This window comes from Hevea brasiliensis, chromosome 3, assembly GCF_030052815.1.
Source record: "Hevea brasiliensis isolate MT/VB/25A 57/8 chromosome 3, ASM3005281v1, whole genome shotgun sequence".
In the NCBI taxonomy this organism is placed as follows: domain Eukaryota; kingdom Viridiplantae; phylum Streptophyta; class Magnoliopsida; order Malpighiales; family Euphorbiaceae; genus Hevea; species Hevea brasiliensis.
Genome location: NC_079495.1, coordinates 99,376,100 through 99,393,179, shown reverse-complemented (window position 1 = coordinate 99,393,179; position 17,080 = coordinate 99,376,100). Strand labels below are relative to the sequence as shown.

General features: G+C 33.5%; 2 protein-coding genes across 8 annotated transcripts in view; both read right to left on the bottom strand.

Moving 5' to 3' along the window:
- Positions 1-9,190, bottom strand: part of LOC110634810 (uncharacterized) — a 29,194-nt gene extending 20,004 nt beyond the window's left edge. For 4 of the 7 annotated variants that reach the window (XR_009147642.1, XR_009147644.1, XR_009147643.1 and 1 more), the window contains exons 1-12: positions 8,734-9,184; positions 8,383-8,542; positions 8,031-8,123; positions 7,844-7,949; positions 7,553-7,721; positions 7,181-7,355; positions 6,389-6,517; positions 5,725-6,276; positions 4,977-5,567; positions 1,908-1,976; positions 1,123-1,239; positions 792-1,034 (exon numbers count right to left, since the gene is read on the bottom strand). Coding sequence is in view for 1 of the 7 variants with exons in the window: in XM_021783947.2 (XP_021639639.2) it covers positions 792-1,034; positions 1,123-1,239; positions 1,908-1,976; positions 4,977-5,567; positions 5,725-6,276; positions 6,389-6,517; positions 7,181-7,355; positions 7,553-7,721; positions 7,844-7,949; positions 8,031-8,123; positions 8,383-8,542; positions 8,734-8,942 (2,613 nt within the window). In the remaining 6 variants the exon portion in view is untranslated. Of the gene's footprint in view, positions 1-791; positions 1,035-1,122; positions 1,240-1,907; positions 1,977-4,976; positions 5,568-5,724; positions 6,277-6,388; positions 6,518-7,180; positions 7,356-7,552; positions 7,722-7,843; positions 7,950-8,030; positions 8,124-8,382; positions 8,543-8,733 lie in introns of all 7 variants that reach the window. The other 3 variants (XR_002491051.2, XR_002491052.2, XM_021783947.2) reach the window with 2 other exon arrangements.
- A 6,283-nt stretch (positions 9,191-15,473) lies between these two features.
- Positions 15,474-16,851, bottom strand: LOC110634814 (probable pyridoxal 5'-phosphate synthase subunit PDX1). Its single transcript, XM_021783953.2, has one exon. The coding sequence runs from the start codon at positions 16,581-16,583 to the stop codon at positions 15,654-15,656; it is 930 nt and encodes a 309-aa protein (XP_021639645.1). The 5' UTR covers positions 16,584-16,851; the 3' UTR covers positions 15,474-15,653.
- Between the last annotated feature and the right edge of the window lie 229 nt (positions 16,852-17,080).

Sequence of the window (17,080 nt, the reverse complement as noted above, 5' to 3'; positions counted from 1 at the left end):
CACACACGCACACACACGCACACGCGCGCGCGCGTATGCCTTTTTAAGTTAATATCTCCATTAATCCAGTTTAAGAATATGATCCACCACTGTGAAGACCTCCCTATAATGTATGACTTAAAAACCAATTTTTGACGGAACCCAATACTAAAGGGATGGATTTTAGCAACATAAAGTTGCTCACAGATCAACTGCTATCAAATTTTAGACAGTCAAATAATTAATTAATTAAACAATTATAAACAAGCTGTAAACAAACTGCAAATTAGTCTGTTCACAAATATAATCCAGTTAACTCAACCATGTTTGCGTTCAATTTGTCATTCACATTGGACATAAATAACCTTTCATTATTCTAATGCATCAATAATCCAATGGTTGCGGCGTGGTGCTATATGTGGCAATAAATCATCTAGCTTTCATTTTGTACAAATCATTCCATCTTTCTAAATTTACCAAACAGCAGTATTAATTAATAATCAATTAAACTAGAAACAAATTAAAAATAAATAAATAAAGCAATCCAGGCATCCACAATAAGACTAAGTGATTTGCAAGGAACAACATCCACGTGACTTGAGTCGCTTAATTGAACTATGATCAACAACATGGCATACGCACCCACTTGCCAATCAGACCAACACTCAGGAATAGATGTACATACATTTAATAATTACATGACTATTACAATAGATGCACAAATGAAATTTGCAAAGAGATATCATTTTTTAGTATAATGAAACCAGAGAGAGAGAGAGAGAGAGAGAGAGAGAGAGAGACAGAAAAGAAACCTGCAAAGCAATTTTCAAGCAGACTTCTCGCATAGGAGGCCTCTGCAAAATCAAGCTCCACACAGTGCTGAGACCTTGAGTAACTCGATCCCCACTTGGGAACTCCTTCTCAGCTTTATCATTTCCAGGACAACACAAGGACTCCAACAAATTCAGAACTGACTTTGGAAGAGAAGGAGCTTCACCAAGCAATCTACTTAATGATTTGTCTGATGGAGGAAAAGAGTCTCTAAGTGTTTCAGCCTGCATTTAAGGTAGTTAATTTTATAATAATTAAATTATATACCTCGCAAAAGAACACGAGAAATTATCCAGAAAAATGAGTACGAACCACAGTTAGGAGGAACATTTCATAAACAGAAGCAGCAGTTGTAGAAGAAAAGAAATCGCGTTCCTCTTCTACCTCACCAAATAATCTGTAGAGGACACGCAAAGTCAACTCGTGTCCCTGAAGAAATCCAATATTTAGTGTGACTATAGATTTGAAAAGGATATAATGAAAATAGAAGCAACAAAAAAGTTCTAATTAAAAGCCATCAATAGATAGCAAGACCACTATAAGTACATTGGACATAACATAGAGGGATTTCGAAAGAACAAGGACACCAGAGTTTGACAAGTGTTTCTGTTATAATAATGTTACAAGTAAATATCTTCGATCTTAAAACATTCTAATGCCGACAGTTGCTGATTGTATTACCGGGCACTTTCTAAGTTGTAGTGATCATCATAGAAGCCAGGAACGAAATTATAAATGCCTACCTATCGCTACAAGACAGAGAATTCTGTACAACAACTGCAGCCACTTAGGTTGCTCCTTCTCAAAACATTTGAGCACCAACACATTCCAAAGAATTACAAGATGCCTTTTAAAGTCAATGGTCAAATCTAATCACCTAAGCCACCTCAAGAGAGTGGAAACATCAGCACCAATGTTCTCACATGCGTGTGAGAACACATCAATATGTAGACAGATGGACACAGAGAGGGGAATACAACAACCATCATTCAGGCAAGCAGGTTTCATGTATCCAGCTCGAAACTCATGATTACAGAAATTAGCATCCATTCAACAAGAAAGAAATATCGAAGCAATAAAAGAAAATATACATTTACCTCATGATTCACGTAATCTGACAATATGTGCTTCTGAAGGAGTTTCCACGGGTCTAACTCTGATGGAAACTACAATAAGTATAAAATGGATCAAATTCTAAAAGTTATATATTTCCATATGCAGTATGAATCTTCACTCAGACAAGATGAATAATGCCAAGTAAATAAGATGAGGCCATGGTCAATGTTACATTACGTAACTCTCTGAATAATATCTATGAATAATCCCTACAGAAACTCTTGAACTTTACACACACACACACACACACACATATATATAAATCTTATTTTGCCTTATTAATTCTTAGGCCTTTTATTTTTGAATATATTCAGTTTAATTTGTCCAAAATTGGCTATTGGGTGTTAAAAATTTTATTATAACTAAACCAAAAATGACAAAAATGAGAAAAAAGGAGAACTGGATTACATATGAAGAAAAAAGGGTGATAAAAATGGATTGAAGATGTGTATTTTTTTTCCTGAAGATAGTAGTATAAGTATATATATTTAGAGGACTATGCCATCTGAAAGGAGATAATGGTAACTAGACTAAACCAAAACACAAACAAAACAAGCAAGCAGTAATAAACAAGCAATACAACAAACCAAACATCAACAGGAGTATAACTCGGGGCCTCAAAGTTCTTAGGGCCTTAGCTTTGCCACTAGTCTAAAGCCTCAATTAGAGATATGTATATCAATAGATAATTATTTTATTTGTCAATTATTTTGAAGATTTTAATTTTGCATTCTAGTACGCTAATGTCAAAGAAAATGCCCGATGAATGGAGGAAGAGTATTTTAGTACCTATTTTTAAAAATAAGGGAGACATACAGAGCTGCTCAAACTATAGGGGAATTAAACTCATGAGTCATACTATGAAGTTGTGGGAGAGAGTTGTGGAGCATCGACTACGTCATGATACTTCTATCTCTCTCAATCAATTTGGTTTCAGCCCGGTCGTTCAACTATGGAAGCGATCTTTCTCATTAGAAGCTTGATGGAGAAATATAGAGATGGGAAGAAAGATCTACACATGATTTTTATTGATTTGGAGAAGACTTATGATAGTGTTCCAAGAGAGGTCTTATGGAATGTGTTAAAACAAAAGAGGGTATCTATTAGGTACATACAAGTATTGAAAGATATGTATGAAAGAGCAACTACTATTGTGCGCACAGTGGGAGGGGACACAAGAGATTTTCCGATCTCAATTGGATTACACCAAGGATCAGCCATAAGCCCTTACCTTTTCACATTAGTTTTAGATGAATTGACGAAACATATACAAGAGAGTATTCCTTGGTGCATGATGTTTGCGGATGCTATTGTTCTGATAGATGAGACACAAGAATGAGTCAATAGGAAGCTAGAACTTTGGAGAAGTACTCTAGAGTCAAAGGGTTTTAAGTTAAGTAGAACGAAGACAGAATACATGCATTACAAGTTCAGTGAAGGCCAAACTGGTGATAGGGAAGGAGTTAGTTTGAATGGAGTGGTACTGTCCCAAAGTAATCACTTTAAATATCTAGGCTCAGTCCTTCAAGTAGATGGGGGATGTGAAGAGGATGTTAGTCATAGGATTAAAGCCAGATGGTTGAAGTGGAGACGTGCCACGGGAGTTTTATGTGATCGTAAGATTCCCAATAAATTAAAAGGAAAATTTTACCGTACAGCCATACGACCGGCTATGTTATATGGTAGTGAGTGTTGGGCACTGAAAGAGTCGTATGCATCTAAGATAAGAATTGCAGAGATGAGAATGTTAAGGTGGATGAGTGGCCATACTAGACTAGATAAAGTCCGTAATGAAAGTATTAGAGAAAAGGTAAGAGTGGTGCCAATTGAAGATAAGTTGAGAGAAGGGAGATTGAGGTGGTTTGGTCATGTGAAGCGTAGATATACGGAGGCTCCAGTTAGACAAGTAGAGCACATTAGGTTAGAGGATAGAAAGAAAAAAAGGGGTAGACCTAAATTGACTTGGAGGAGAGTAGTACAACATGACTTAGAAGCATTACACATTTCTGAGGATTTAACCCAAAATCGTTCAGAGTGGAAAAAGCGAATCCATATAGCCGAACCCAAATTTTTGGGATAAAGGCTTAGTTGAGTTGAGTTGAGTATTCTAGTATGCTAATGAGACATGATAGCATGAACTACCATGTTAATCTTTTTATGCCTATGCAACTATGCATGAACAAATTATATTCACCTGATAGCAAAAAAACGAGTCAAGGGCTGAATTAGTCAAAATATATGTTGAAGAACTTAATAGGCTTTTTCTTTGAAGTTCAGGGGCTTTTGTATAAGTTATTCCTAATATCTATAGAAAATTTTCATGTGGTTAAAATCCTGTGCACAGCCAAACTGGATTAAGTTTACCACATCTAGGTAAGATAAATTGAAGAGGAAAAACCAGAATTATTTTTGCATGATTTTAATACAAGAAAATAGAGTAATTTGCATAAAATTAAAAATGAGGATCGAAGTAAGTTTCATGCTTCCTAATTGCCATATGATTGAAACTAAGAATTGGTGGGTCAGGGAAAATTTTATTGTGAAAAGAACACAATTATCAGTATCTGCTTAGCCCATAAAAGAATAACATGCCAGAACCAAAGGATATCAAACTCCTGCTTTGACAACTTGAAAAGATAAGCATTTATGAATAGAAAAGAATTTTCTGAAATAATACACTAACAAAACATTTCAACTTGCAAAGTAACATAATCAAATATGCATAAGTGGGTTTGTCAAAAAAAAAATGGGCGTAAGCGGGGCTATTAAGTATATTGCTCTTGCTAAAGCATACATACTTCAACTAGATTATAGATCACTACAACTTTCATGAATGCTTGAAACAAAGTGAAGATCAAAGGGATTACTTCCAAGAAAAAAAAAAAGAAAAGAAAAAGAAAATGCAGATAGACTTATTAAAAAACAATATAAGCAATTAGCATTGACAAACAATTGCCAAGCAATCAAATTAACAAGTATTGGCAGTATAACATACATTGCAGATAGCATTGCAAAGGTAACAAGCATCCTTAAAATGGTAGAATTAATACCTCAACTCCTAAATAAGCAAGCAAGGAAAAGCGGATTTGTGAACCTCCCGCAACTGCTATTTGCTTATAGGCCTCAACAATGTGCGTAAAGGCCAAATTTTGCAGTTGATCCTTCTGTTCTTCTGCAAGATCAACAACAGGTGCTGACATTTTTGGGAGGACAAAAGTGCTAGGTAAACTCACAGTAGCTGTTGTAGAAGAGATTAGACAGTTAGAATCTGCCACAGCTGCTTTTGGACTAAGCTCCTCTGACCTATCTGTTGATGCCGCTGGATGCAAATCCAGGGTTGAACTTCCATCCAAACTTGTAACTTGCTCTTGACTGGCATCTTCCAGATCGGTAGAGACTAATGACAAAGCGGCCACAGTTTCAGAACATCCATCATCATGAGCAGAAGAATCTAGGCCAGGTATCTCACTCTCCAGATTCCCAAGACTCAGGCTATCAGATGGAATATCCATCTCCATTCCAGATAAGATCACATTTGAAGGTGCCGGTAAACTAGCAGGTAAGATTTCATTTTCAGCTCCATGACTTATTCCAGAATATACAACATTACTATCAGCCACAGGCTGCACTTGTGCCGTCCTCTGCTTTAGTAAAAATAAAGACCTTAGTATAGCAAAAAAAATTAAATTTTTTTTCTAAAAAAAAAAATGAATGAAAAGCAGGCTAAATAGATCATTGCAATTCATCATAATTGGCCGTCAAAAATAAAAAGGAAAGGAAAGAAGACAAAACACATACCTCTATGTCATTGGAAGCTGACTGGTGAGCATTTAGCCGTAATGCTATCGGCGGGAAAGAAGTAGAAAGTGAAAGAACATTAGTCAAAAATGAATATGGATACTTGGCTTGAGTGTTACTACCAATTATAGTCATATTCACTAGCGATTCATCGTCTCCTTCAGCTTGAGGATGACTAGTAGGAAGGTAGCGCATGTTAGCCATCACTACTTCAGCTAACAAGTCAGCAGAGATACTCGAAATAAGAATCTCCAAGGAACCAACAGCTTTTTCACCTTGAGCAACCAAGGCTCCGAACATTGCAACAAGTTGCTGTACAGGTCCAGTATCATCTTCTCCTCCATTAACTGTAGGTCCATCTGCAGGACCATCATCTTGAGACGCTGAAATATTCCTATTCAACTCTTTAGTTGATTCCTCTGAAACACTTGGCATCGGTCTGGCACGTTTTCCAGACACATCATTGTCTTCTGCCAACTCACTACTATCCTCTGCTCCAGATCTTTTCCTTCCCAATATACCTTGTATGCCATCAAATGTTTCAACCTCATCCTGTAAATGTCTAAGCATTAAAAAGAAGCACCAAACACATGTGCGTTTCTACATGTAAAAATGAAAAATACATGCATCATGCTTATGACTGAGGAATGTACAAAAGTAGTACCATAACAGCTGTCGAAACTTCCTCTCCCTCCTCAGTACCCCTCTTAATCTTGAAAACTTGATGTAGGGCTTCCTCAGCGACCCCTCCAGCTTTCAGCTCTCTTAGGGCACCAACTAAACGATCCCGCCACTGCAGAAATAAAAAGCCCATTATCAGTTGTACAACAAAATGCTAGACAAAAGCTTACACGTGAAGAGTTTACCAAATAAGAGTTCAGTAGATCACATTGACACAACAATTCTTAAAGGAGATATAGAAAAAGCCAAGTATGCAAGTGAGAAATAAATTATATACCATTTTAATTAACACTAACAGCAAACATAGAATTTAAATTAATGATAAACCCATGAAACTTCTTCCCATTCAATGATATTTACAATATAAAATTTGAAACAAGTTCAACTTTACCTTCACAAATCTCCCTAACAAAAACAAAGCTTCAATTATGAAGGTCCTTAATGTAAAGCATTAACTTATACAAATTTAGTGATGGAAAGAGCACATTTACAACACAGCACATATAAGATAGAGCAGAAAAAATTTTAGAACCAATAATAAACATAATCTAATCTAATGATTGCATGTTAACATAAAACTCCATTCTTGGCAACCATGTCCTTTATGCCATTGCCAGCTATATGAACCTATTATCATCAACAAGAAATTCAAATTGATATTAACACAAGCCAACAATAAATCAGCGGTAAGATCAGATGAAAGGACAAGGGCTATTAAAGAAAAAGAATATCCAGCTATCTATTTACACAAATACACTTATAACTAGCAACATACCGGTGCAGCACCAGGGTGCGTACATTTCAAGCAGGTGAGGAAAGCACTTTTCAAAGCATGATTTGCTCCAGATGCATGCATAACTTCAATACCAGAGCCTGATGGACCCAAACCAAGTAAAACTGGCAGGATGCGTCCATAATATGGGGGCCTTTTCTTTGCAATTGTAGCAAGACTGGTAAGAAAAATCAAATTGTAAAATTAAATAACAATGATAACAACTTCAGGAATGTGTCTATTGTTCAAAGAGAAGAATGCTCAAAAGGCATATTGTGTCCCCACCACCACACCCCCCCCCCCCCCCCCAACCCAAAAAAAAAGAACCACTATAAGAGAAATGGCAAATGCATATAACTAGACTTGACCACCTACCCATTAATGAGCACCACAATCACCAAGTTATTGAGAGATTTCACTGTTGGGAACCTAAGCTGATCAAGCAATAAACCCAATCTTTTGCTGGCCTCAATTGACAAATCTCCTATATTTAGTATTGGGTGGCCCCCACGAAGCCATGATATATTAAACTCCACAAGTTCTCCTACAAGAATGATGAGGATGTCACATAACCACATACAAGCAATCTAAATGCTATTGCAATTGAGTATTAATGGGCAAAATATTGTCTTTAATGCTTTCTTGGCCCAAATATAAATGAATTACCTTCATGACGAGGGGGTTCTGGGGAGCCATTTGGATCAGGTGTGTAAAGAAGAATGACTGCTTCCACAAACTTCAAGGCTAGCAACCTTACCCCGCCACTTCCAGGCTAGAAAGCATGTCATCACGATGAGAACACAGAAGATGCACAAAAATCTAGCAGTGTGTCTTCCTAAGAATCAAGGTTTACCTGAAAAGCTATAGAGTACATTTTTTCCTTGAATTCTAACATTGAAGACCACGATGACTTGAGCAAATCATCCAAATCACTGGCGTAAAGTCCCTGAAACATCGCAGGAGAAGAAGAAAAGGAAGATGCACAAAAATTAATTTATATAATTTAACAGGGAGCCACTGAAAAGAAGACATGTGCTCAGGACATTATACCACAATGTAAAATGTCTCGGGACAAAGATTATAAGATGTCGAGGTGACGATTGGTAAATATGAAACTAATAAATAATGAAATTAGAAGGCCTCATGTCATTAATCATATCCAGAGGTCTCAGGTCATAGTCATAACTGGGGAGGAAAAGAACCACCTGAATCGCAAGTTTTTGAAGGGTAGACCGAAACAAATTAATCCCACAAGTGATGGCTTGTCTAGCAACGGCTGGTGCACTATCTTCCAAAACACTCATTAAAACAGGAACGATTTCAGGCACAAATTCCAAGTGGTTGAGTCCAATTTCTCCAATTATCCTACACAAAAATCAAATGCCATAAAAATGCCGGTAAAATCCAACATTGCAAAATAGCTAATTAATTAAAAACCAGGCACAAAGCCAACATTCAAAGAATTACAAAGCCGGAAGAACGCAAATTCAATTCCACAAAATAATATCCTCCACTCGATATTATTTGATATTGAATTTGGGCAAAGGAGATCATACTGGGCAACACGTTTGCGAACCGGAGAATGCTGATCAGACTGCAACTCGAAGAGGCGAGGGAGGAACTCAGAAAGCGAACCAGTGTCATCTTCTTGGAGCAAATTTTGGTTTAATTGACGCAAATTTTCAAGCTTTGAAGGTATGTCTATGGACGACCTGACGAGGGTGGCGAGCCTATCTCTCGAAGTGGAATTCGTCATCCCCACCATTGCAGAATCTGAAAACCCTAATTTTGGCAGGTCGAGGTGAGATGCTTAGAGAAGCATATTAATTATTAGTTCTGACAGAGGGCAAAGAAAAATTTGAATGCTGATATCCACAAAATAAAAGGATTGGATGAGATCAAAACCAGAGAAAGGGAATAGCCACTAGGGTTCAGTTCATCAACTTTGGTAGAGACGGTTCAGTTTGGACCTTTGGTCCTCTGAAGGCCAAAAAAATAAAAGCTGTAATAAACAGCAGGAGGGCATTGGCTGTGGTTCTGTGCGGGGTATCTCCGTACGCTCGTTTAAAGCTGCCAAATAATTAGAGGGAAAATGGATTAATTATTTAAATAATATATTTTGAAAACTTTTTCCAATATGAAATAGCATTTACTTGAAAAAACGTTAATTAAAAGAGTATTTCCAAAGTTTAAAAAATAAACACAAAATCATTAATTGAATATTCTCATAAAATTATTAATTGAATAAGTATTTTTAATAATAATTTTAATATTTTAAAGTGACAGTGCTAATAAAATCTCAAAATGACATTGTTAATATTTATCAAATTATTTTAAAAAATAATTAAAATAACGTTTTATTTAGCATATGTCTGATTATTGAAACGCATAAAATATAAAAAATTTATTCTTTCAAATTACTCTAATTTTTTTTTATTTTATTTTCTCAAAATTTTTCAAAAAATATAGACTACAACTAACACAAAAATTAAAATGCATATTAATAAAAATAAATAAAATGGTATATCAGCATATTACTACAATTAACACAAAATATCAACATACTAATTTTATTTTTAATTAATTATCATAACTTAAATGCATAATACTAAAATTATCACAATATGTTAATAAAATTATCAAAACAAATATTAAACTAGTATATCAAAATGATTAATAACAATTTGCATTAGGGTTTTTTATTTACATTAGGGATTAAAATTAAATTTAAAAGTTTTGAACTTTACCTTAATTACAGTATTTTTCTCTTTTTTATATGAAAGTTCAAATAGTTAGTCAACTTACTTTTATAACTATGCATATAAAAAAATTACCATATTTGATACAAATTACATAAAAAAAAAAAGGAAATTGACAAGAGTAAGGAGATAACATGAGTTTCTTTGAAATGAAAACTTGTAAGTTGAATGGAAGAGAAATAATAGTTTCAAATAGGAATGGCAATAGGTCATATGTTTGCTGATACCTGATCCGGTCAAACTCTAGTAAGACGAGTTTGGATATTATATAATTGGGTCTGGAATGAGTTTGGACTTGAAAAATAATATCTGTAATGAATTTAAGTTGGATTTAGATTTTACATGTTGAGTATTGGTTATCCGAATCTGTTTATATAAATGCTTAATTAAATATAAAATATACATTTTTTATAAAAATATTTATAAATTTTATATATTTTATTTTACATAAAATAAAATTTAAATATTTTATAAAATTATTATATTTTTAAAATATAAATTATTAATCAAAATAATTTTTAATACAAAATATTACTTAAAACATATAAAATTAAATGATTTCAAAATTTTTTAAATAATAATAATCGAATTTGAGATAAGTTTAAATAATTAAAAATAAATTTTAATTAAATTTAAAATAAATATAAATTTTAATAATATTAATTAAATTTAATTTAAATATAATAATTTTTACAAATACTCTGCTCGTTACTATCCTCTCTGTTTCTAAGCCAGCACGAAAATTCATTTAATAATTTTTAGGCCACTTTTTGTGCTCGAGATTATCAATACAGTTACGTTTTTAATGTAAAAAATTACGCCAATTTGACAGAAGTTTTCTTGAGCAAATTTGGTCTGCCTATCGCCTGTCACACTAACAAGAAATTCATTTATCAACCAACGTACTGTTTAACTTTTCAAACATGAAAATGCTCGTCTAATTGGCAGTTTCTTAAACACAATATTAATTTGATAAATAGTTTTGATTTTCACATTAATATGATAAATAATTTTTAAATTATATTATTTTAATAATTAATAATAAAAAAACCTCACTTAAGGGTCTAATTATAAAAAATAATAATAATAATACTCAATTTAACTTAACTCAATTAAATTTTTATCCTAAAAATTTAAGATCGACTATATATTCTCCTTTTTCACTTAAACGATTTTGAAATAATAATAATAATAAGATATTTAATAATAATTAAATTTAATTTTCATTAATTAAGCTAATTATATATATATATATATATATTTTTTTTTAGTTAACTCTATTTGAGAGTTGAGACTATTTTATCGTTTTAGACCTCTAAATTCTTCTACTTAATTTATTATATTTTTATATAGGAGTATTTGATTATTTATGTCTAACATGACTAAATCATATTAATCAACACTTCTAATTTAATTTTCAATGTAAGCTTACCAAATTAAGATGAGGATCCTTTTGACAAAAAACAAATCCACTACAATGCAACACCAAAAATAAAATTCAATCAAAATTGAACATCCCACAGACATTGAAAATTTATAAAAAAAAAAATGTTATTAATAAAATGAAATGGAAATAACATAAAATATTAATTTTTATATTTATTATTATATATAAATATTCTTTTAATAAATTTAAATTTTTTATCAAATTTAGTTAGGTATTAAATTTCATATTCAATTACATTCTCAATTTTTTGATTTGTAAAATAGAAAAGAAAAATGAAAAACTTATTCGTTCAAGTTGAGAAGAGTCATAATAGTAAGCCAGCAACGCATATATATAACCCAAAAAAGAAAAGTTAAAATAAAGAAATGGTATTATTTTAATATAATTTCAGCTTTTTATCGATAACAGAACTGAAAATTATATTAAATCATATTATAATTAGTTTTTACATGTATATTTTTTTGTATTTTTAGATATATTATATAATTTTAATATAATGTACTCAACTCAATTCAACTTAACTAATCATTTATCTCAGGAATTTGGGATTGACTATATGAATTATCTTTCTCAATTTTAAAATATTTTGAGTTAAATCATCAAAAATATATAATGTTTTTAAGTCATATTGTACTACTTTTCTCAAAGTAAATTAAGATCTATCCCTTCTTTTATTTCTATCTTCTAACCTAATATACTCTACTTGTTTAATTGAAGCATTCATATATCTATGTTTCATATGATCAAATTACCTCAATTTTCCTTCACTCAACTTATTCTCAACTGACACTACTATTTTAATATAATATATAATATATTATTATATATATATATATATATATAGGCTATGAAGAGTTTTTTTTTTTCATTAGGTAAAAACACACGCTCACTTGGATAAGTTACAGAAATATATCATACCTTAAAATTATAATAATTTTAAGAAATTTATCATTTCGATATAATTCAAATAAACGCACACTCCACAGCTAAGAAAAGTTAAACCTCTGTAAATGCTTCTATTTGCTTCTCATTTCTAGTCTCTTAATATTCTAACGCTCTAGCTTGTTTAGTTTTGATATTTGATGCTAATTTTGCTTAAACATCTTTGCTTCACTCGTATCCTTTGAACACACATATATATATATATATATATATATATATATATATATAAATAAGTGTTTAGCATTGATTTTTTCTCTTGGCTTCAAACAAGAGCAGGAAAAATCAATTTTTGTTAAAACCCTCTTCGACACGTAATTTGAGACTACAAAGGTGGCTTTAAAAAAGACAATATAATTTAATCCACGCGCGTACAGTATGACTGTCTGTCGACTTGAGTCATGTTTTTCTCATTTTTGTCTCTTTAATTATGCCTTATATTTCTATTTTATCTTTTAATTTTAATTCATTATTAAAAAATTTTTAAATTTTAATTTTATTTCTTAAAATCTATTAAACTTATTATAATAATTTCTAACTTATTTCATTGTCTCTCACACTAAAAAAACATATAAATTATTTCAACCATTGTCTGAACGTATCACAAAAATATCAATGTCACAACTTAAGAAAAATTTTTTATTTGAAAATTTGTTATTGTTAATTAGAAGATTTTTTATAAAATAAAAATAAAATTTAAAAATTTTTTAATAATAAATTAAAGTTAAAAAATGAATACTAACAATCATACTATTGAAATTAAAAAAGAAAAAAAAATTCGTAATTTTGTGCAAGCAGCAAGCCAACTCTCATAGCGTTGGCATACATAAAATTTTTCCCACCATTGTTTGATTAATTTTTACTATTATCATAGATGAATTTTAAAATAATCACAATAATATTTATATCAAGCATGAATAATAGCGGGGGCTAAAATAAAAAAAAAAAATCTAAACAGCTAAAAGGTTGCTAAGATAAAATTTCATGACTTGGTAGTACAGATTCACATACAAGAAACTGAATAAATAAAAATGTCAATTTAACAAAAAAAAATGCAATAATAAAAATTTATTACTTGTTCAGAATTATGTTCAATTTACTCCATTTATTCAAAATATTCAATTTAGCAAATTTCTACTTTTGAGTCAAATTAATTTATTTTATTTAATTTTCTAAAATAATATGATTTATAGCGCTACATATTGTCAGCTTGTTTATCAAATTATACTTCCTTTTCAAAATCAACCTAATCTGAGAATAAATTTCTAAGCAACCTGATCAAGGGATTATTATTATTATTATTTTTTTTTTTTTTACCGTGATTTGACAAAAAGCCGGCTTGCTTGCTAGAATTTTTACTGAACCTATACGACATGACTTGACTAACTTGCTTTATTTTGATTCAATAATTTAGGTCCGTATGATGGCAGCTTCAAAGCAATATGAGGACGAATACATGAATCTCGGATGGCTGGCTGGAGGGCTCAATGCACCGCAGGTGGTGATTTCCCAGATGCTGAAGGACCAGAAGAATTGCAGTATGCAACCATAGCCTATAGGGGGTGTGTCCTACTATTTCCTTAAGTATGCAACTATAGTTAATGATATCACTTTGTGTTGTTAACTGATCTAACTGTCCTTGATTAGATCAGTTCATGTGATGATAACATGAGCTTGTTCTATTGTGGCCCAATGCCCAAAAGGAATATGGCTTTCAACAAGCATAATTGCCCATCCAATTAAGCAAAACACATACGGCTCTATAAAAGGGGGAAAAATATTGTCAACATCAGAACAAACAAGTGCCTGTGATCCTGAATGATGAACATTTATATCACGATTCAATTAATGCAGTCCTACAAAGAAAAACTACCATTTTTCAGCCTCCTGTTGTCTGCATGGAGCTCAATCATCAAATAACATGAAAACCAAAGACAAAAAGATCCCCAACTCGACCATTATCATTCACAAAAGTAGTTCCTCCATGTAGACTACACTTATATAATTCAGAAACTGGAGCAAGTGCTGTGATAATACATAGATAATTTTTACTAAGCATGTCAAACAAAAACCTAATTACCAAAACGGTGATTATTCTTCATTTTCACAATATAATGCATCTTAAAATTTTCATATTGGAAAACATGGAAAAGCATTAAATGTCCATGAAGAATAAAAGGCCAGGCCAACTCCAATAACACTTTCAAAGGCTAAGGAAGGGAATACATAATACAAGAAATTAAATAATAATAGCAACAAATGATCTCTTTAAATTATAGATGCATGACATGCCAAGCATTTTGATGAAACCATATTGTGAAGACACCTACCAAAACATTTATCCAAAACTGTTGCTAATGATCCAAACTTCAGAAGTCCAAACTGAACTATAACTAGGAAAAATTCAGCTGTACAACTTATTCAGCAATCACTTTTATCACCAATAAAACAGTGAAGTTTTGAGACCTCTCACATAATCACAAACTCTCACTTCCCATCCCCTCCGAAAGAAGACAAGGGTGAAAAGTTATTTATCATTGGAAGTGGCACTCATAAACCCTTCTCATTCACCAGAGACTGGTATTTGTCTTCAAACCCAAGTTTACATGAAGTAACCTCATGGATCCCGCAGGCCCTCAGAAGTCATAACTTACCTTCACACACAGGGTTTTGTCAAACAGCCAGTAACAGATCTTCCATACAATTATGTAGATATGCAAATTACTCTTTTTTTAATCTCTAAACAGTTAACACATCTTCCACACAATTATGTAGATAAGCAAAGTATCTAAAATTATATAGATACTTTTTCGCCATAGTTGGGGTCAGCAATTATACAAATACTTTTTCGCCATTCAACTCTCTTGGACACGACTCTCTTCTCTTAGACACTAAGTAAGCATCAATATCAAAAAAAAAAAATAAAAATATTTAATATTTCCCAGAAGGGAAATTATAATTGAAAAGACTGTTGAAGAGTTTGGGATGGATTAGTCCAGGACTATTTTTAGGCTCTGATTAATACTCAAGCCAAAGCCATAACCACAGAATCACAAGGACCAAATACACAGATATATGTAGATTTGCCCAGTAAAAGCTTCCAGATGATAAGCCACCACAGCCTCTAATCACGTCCATGATATGGGTAATATATAGAAGTAAAAATATATCACTATTTAAACAATTATTCAAGTACAAAGCCATAATCAAATAAAAGTTTCCAAAACTAGTAAAAAATAATTAAGAACCTTAAAAATTAAGAGTCTTAAAGTAACATAATAGACAAACAGTTGGCCTTTGAACCTCACCTCCAGGCAAAACGACATAACACCTATTCCGACCTGTTTGCGAACCTTTCCACCTTCTTGTCGTTTAAATTGATCCCCACCATAGCCTCACCGAGTCCGCAACTCACCTCCGCAAGCATGTCGGGATCGCTATAATGCGTCACAGCCTGCACAATCGCTCTGGCTCTTCTTGCCGGGTCGCCGCTCTTGAAAACTCCGGACCCCACAAACACCCCATCGCAACCCAACTGCATCATTAAAGCCGCATCCGCCGGCGTCGCCACCCCTCCCGCGGCGAACTGCACCACGGGTAGCCTCCCCAGCTGCTTCGTCTGCATAACCAAATCGTATGGCGCAGCAATCTTCTTGGCGAAAGTGAACACCTCATCGTCGTCCATATTCCTCAAAAGCCTAATATCACCCATCACAGACCTCACGTGCCTAACTGCTTCGATAACATTCCCTGTTCCTGCTTCACCTTTGGTCCTAATCATGGCGGCTCCTTCGCGTATCCTTCGAAGCGCCTCGCCTAAGTTCCTACAACCGCAAACGAAGGGGATACGGAAATTATGTTTGTTGATGTGGTTCTCTTCGTCGGCAGGGGTAAGCACTTCGCTCTCGTCGACGTAATCGATGCCTATGGCTTCAAGAATTTGGGCCTCCACGAAGTGGCCGATGCGGGCCTTGGCCATGACGGGGATGGTAACGGACTGTTTAATTTCTTTGATAAGCTGAGGGTCGCTCATGCGGGCGACGCCACCTTGAGCGCGGATATCAGCGGGGACACGCTCCAAAGCCATTACAGCACAAGCGCCAGCCTCCTCGGCGATGCGGGCCTGCTCAGGATTCACGACGTCCATAATAACACCGCCTCTGAGCATCTGGGCTAGACCCACCTTGACGGAAAAGGGGGACTTCTTAGTTTCGGTGATTGCTCCATTACCGTAAACAGCCACCACCCCAGTTCCTGCCATTTCTATATAAGATGGAAGGAGAAGGAGCAGACCGAAGATATATATAGAGAGAGAAGGAGAGATTAATGGGTTTTTGGAGAGAGAGAGAGAAAGAGAGAGAGAGAGAGAGAGAGAGAGAGAGGCGGCGATACAGAGGAGGGGGAGGCGAAGAGGGGAGGAGGAGAGAGCGGTATATAAGTAGGGCGGTGGTTTGAATGGTTCTGAGTGGTTACTGGTTAGTGAGGGAGGTGGATGTGACGGGCACTTGAGCAGGGGATTCGTGATTTAGATGGAGTAATTGGATCGGACGGCTAAAAATGAGGGTATAGAATGGTTGGGCGTAGATATAGTTATGCTATTAAATTGGAGCTAATTATTAAATACGCTACTGATATGGTGGTGGATATTGAATTAAATAAATTAAATTAAATTATTATAATTTAATAATTTAATTTAATTTAATTTTTAAAATAATTTAATTTAATTTTTAAAATAATTTTATTTAATTTGATTTTATA